This window comes from Eurypyga helias, unplaced genomic scaffold, assembly GCF_000690775.1.
Source record: "Eurypyga helias isolate BGI_N326 unplaced genomic scaffold, ASM69077v1 scaffold26967, whole genome shotgun sequence".
Classification (NCBI taxonomy): Eukaryota; Metazoa; Chordata; class Aves; order Eurypygiformes; family Eurypygidae; genus Eurypyga; species Eurypyga helias.
The window spans coordinates 1-4,306 of record NW_010261470.1 but is presented as its reverse complement, the minus strand read 5'-3'; the positions used below and the strand labels follow the sequence as shown (position 1 = coordinate 4,306).

Sequence of the window (4,306 nt, the reverse complement as noted above, 5' to 3'; positions counted from 1 at the left end):
AGCTCTCCCTTAACGCTGGTAAAAGTTCCCCCTGGCCCCCCCCGAAGCTGCCAGCCTGGGAGAAGGCGTGAGGGAAGGGCCCCGTTGGGTGCAGAGGGGAGGAAGGAGGGGGTGCTGCCTCAGCGGCACAGAGCAAGGTGCCACCAGGGACTCCCACCACGGGCCCCACAGACTTACGTCCGCGTCCTCGTGCTTGTTGACGCCGTGGAAGTAGAAGGGCCTGCCGTTGATAAGGAACTGCGTGCTGGTGACGTGGACGGTGCGGATGCCGACCGGGAGTGTGTACGTGTCCTCCAGCAACACGCCGTTTGCCTGCGCCTGCATTTTCACCTGGATTTCCAAGGGGAAGATGGAAGTGATGTGCTAAGCTTCACAAGGACGCCCTGTCTTCCCTCCCTGCGTGTACAGGCGATCCTGACCGCCTGTCCCGTTTCCCAGCCCTGCCTCGGCGTGCAGCCTCTCCTCGCTGCTGCTTCAGCTAATTCTTGTGGCCCCGTGTACCTCCTCAGGGAAGGAGCAAGGTGTGACTAACCAAAACAGAAATCCAGGCTGGGGAAGCTGAGGGATGAATGAACCCTGGATGACTCTTTGGGGGCTTGTTCACCCTAAGGGTTTCATTTTCTTTCCCCCTTACTCCCCTGGGCCATTTCATCCTCCCAGAGAAGGCAGCACTACATCTCTTCTGCCCTGCACTTTGATAGCAGGCAGGGACTGAAATGTCATCTGCTCACAGGAGATACAAACCTGAGCCTCTGGAAAATCACAGGGGCTCATCTGCCCAAATTTCTGCATCTCAACATTACTAATCTTCCTTAACTCACAGAGTATTCCCGGCTCATGCTATTGAAGCTGAACTATTGTCTTGCAGAGTTCAAGGAAGAAAGCTCATTCATTGCCTGGCAAAGCATATGGCAGAGGTTAGCAGCCTGCTCCTCAGAGACTCTACTCAGCTTTCATGGTATCTCCTCCCCTTTATTGTCTCAGTCCTTTTGCAAGAGATGGATTGGGCCCTAAATGTGAAGGGCCAGCATCTCTGAGTGCATGCCTGCACCCCAGGCATGCCCCTCTTCTCACTGACAGACCTCTCAGTTCAGCAGCCAGCAAGCTGGCAAAGCTTGACTGGGCTGCTGCATAATCAGGAATGCTGCTCTGGTCACATGAACAGGATCTGTGGGAGAAGATGAGTATGGAAGATGGGCCATATGGCAGTTCCTTAACCTTCTTAGAGAGTCAGAGGAAACACCTGCAGAAGGAAGAGATGTCACTGTTACCTCTAAGGAGTAGCGGTATCCAGGGTTCTCATGCATTAGGTAAGGCCACCAAAGATTTGGGTTGAGGACTTTCAGCTCTCCAGCTGGCCCATCGCCTGTAGCAACCACCTTCCCTTCTTGGTCACGTAAACTCAGGGACAAGGAATAGAGTGTGCTGCCAACCACCGACACCTGATACTGCACCATTGCTAGTGCAGAGGAAACAAAAGACAGTCAGAGGCTGCTGTGAAAGGAGGAACACATGCATCAAGAGTTGGAGGGTTTGCACTTTGTCATGTTTTAAGGGGCAGAAATACTGCCCCTGCTGAGAAATGCTCCTTCGAGAAGCACCTGACCATCCTTTCCCTGCAACAGTGCCTTGCAAGCAGCCTTTTTCGTATTGCTTCTGAGCAATTTACCATGTTCTTACAGCTGCCGAGCTGTGCAAAAGACCAGCTCAGGTGCAAGAGAAAGCTGCTACAAAACAAATTCAATCCGACTTTTGCAGGTTATTTCCTCTGCTGCCCTTGTCATCTCATTCTGAGCCTGTGAGCAGTGCTGTAATTGCTCTGGACCTACCAACGCTCTCGGACGCAGCAGTTGTCACAGTGATATCGTCTATGTAGACAGAAGGAGTGGTGTAAAGCACAACCGGGCGATGGATTCCAGCATAATTAAAGAAATCAAACCTGATGTTCTGTACAAAATAGTTCTTGGGATACCTGAGTGAGCAAGATAGAAATGGCTACATCACACTTCATTACACAAGGCAGCAACATACAATAGTCATGCAAAAATAGATGCTAGCTGGTAAAAGTCTTCACTGCAGGATGGATCTATCTTTCAGAAGTGCTGCTGCATGGAAGGGGACTAATACCATTTGACACTGATCCCTCAGGACAGCTGGTACTCGCAGTTTCCACCTGGATTCAAGCTTGTCAAATCTGCCACTGATTCAACTTGGCAAATCACTTCATCTCAGCTTGCTGGGTGTAAACCAGATGCAGTAACCCAGTGCAGATTCCTCATGACACCAAAGCTTCAGCTCCTCTCTGCTCAACTCGTTCACTTGGGCATAAAATGCTTTTTAAGTTGCTTGGGGGGTCTTATGAGCCAGCAGCTGAATAAATTCCCACCCTCTCATCCCTGGGATAAGCTCAGTAGTACAGTGCTTCAGCAACTCACCTTGTCTTGTCGTTCATGTACTGAATTGACCCCGGAGGCAGAGTATGGGGTGTCAGTGTGTTGTTGAGCGCGACAGTGATGCGGCAGGGGATCCCTGGGCTGCCCTGGACGATGGTGCTTATATCTGCTTCAAAAGGGAGGTGCCCCCCTTCGTGCTCCACGACTTGCACTCCGTTGACCCACTGCAGGAGAAGACACCTGTGAGTCCAAAAGGCAGGGATTTTGTGACAAGCACAGCAGGCAGAAGGGAAGGATCCAGCAAAGGGCAGTCAGGATTCCCAGTAACACTGAACCTTCTCTTGGGCTCTTACTCTGTGAGGATTGATCTAGCAGCCCTTCCTTTGCTGGGAGCTAGGTCTGGGCCACGTACAAGCAAGTGTCACTGAGGCACACTGTTTTGGGCAGATCCTGTGGCAAGGACATGGTTTAGTTACTAGTCCTGATGTTGGAGGATCAGAGAAAAGAGACCTGGCAGTCATGGCCAAGTTCTTGGCTGGAGGAAAACAGCAAGAGTTGAGAAAAGAGCAAACCAATATAAAATGTAGGCAGAGGTGTGTTTGCTGAAGAAGCCATGAGACAGGGTTCAGTGCAGCATAATTCTGGAGACACGTGGACCTTTACCCATGCAACGTACCACAATGGAGTAGTAATGAGCGCTACCGAAACGGAGCACGACTCTGGTGTTGAGGTCGTCCTGCAGCCAGCGGGGAGGAAGCAGCACCTCCTTCTCATACCACACCCAGCCGATGTAGTTCTCCAGGCTGGGGTCCTGAGTGATATCGTTGAAGCTGGCAGGCACTGGCATGTCAATCACAGGACCGCTCTGGTGGGAATTGCAAGAAAGGGAGGGAATGGGTAATTTTAAGAAAGACAGTTTACTGTCTTGGCTGTTCAGCCTGTACGGCTGGAGGTGTCCCCTTCCACTGACAGCCTTACAATCTTTTTGCCAAGTGGAGATACCTGGGAAAACCTGTTTGGTGTGGTCTGCCACAGGTCCTGTACAAGTCCTGCTTGATACCAGGCCCAGGAGCCTGCCTGTTCCTACAGAAAGAAGCTGCTCGCGTCCTTTTTCCCCTCCCAAATCACAGAAGTGAGGTGAGCAAAAATCAAACGCCCAGGTCGTCGTTCAGCCTGGGTCTTCCCACCAACTGGTTTCTCCAGCACAACCCCAGCAGTCTGATGCGTGGTGCTGTGGCATCGGTTCACTGGCACGGGGTGCTGCTTGTCAGGCCAAGAGCTGTAGCGGAAGAGTGGCAAGAGCTGGGGTACTTTGGGCCAGATGCCCCAAGGAAGGTCTGTGGAGATTGTATGGGATGAGCCCAGCCTTTCTCACTCCCTGAAAGCAACATCCCTGGGATTACAATAGTGCCAATTACTTGTTTATTTTTGTAGAAGGGTTCGAGGCAGGCGGGGGCGTGCGCGTGAACAGTGGAGGAAGCGGCTGCTGTTGCGAAACAGCTGTTCATTTTTAGCACCTGCTGCACTCCGGATGTCACATAAAAGCACAGCTGGAGTGCTTCCCCTTTCCTACGGAAGCTTTTCCATGGAAAGCAGCAGGAGGAAGGTCTGGTTGCCCAGGGGTGAGCATCATGTGCCCAGCTGACTCAGCACGGAGCTGCACAGCACTGCAGAGAAACTCAGCGCCTGCATCAGACACGGGCAAATCCTGGCAGGAAAACGCCTGGATGGGGAAGTGGATTTTCCAGTATCTGGTACAAGATAACCTTTGGGTGGGACGGCCACAGCGTCTGCCTCCTCCAGGGATATTCTCTGGTGTCTAATAAGGCTGGGTATACGCTTCTCACCCCCGCAGGGACTTGGCCCAGCATCTCCCTCCTCTGCCTCTCCTCTCCTTCCACAATTTGGCCAAA

General features: G+C 52.2%; 1 protein-coding gene across 1 annotated transcript; it reads right to left on the bottom strand.

Moving 5' to 3' along the window:
• Nucleotides 1-177: 177 nt before the first annotated feature.
• Nucleotides 178-3,258, bottom strand: LOC104512420 (beta-glucuronidase-like; the record flags this gene model as incomplete). The annotated part of the gene is made up of 5 exons (XM_010155388.1): nucleotides 178-330; nucleotides 1,272-1,459; nucleotides 1,830-1,972; nucleotides 2,436-2,617; nucleotides 3,070-3,258. Coding segments are annotated over 5 exons (855 nt in total), but the record flags the coding sequence as incomplete, so codon positions are not given.
• Between the last annotated feature and the right edge of the window lie 1,048 nt (nucleotides 3,259-4,306).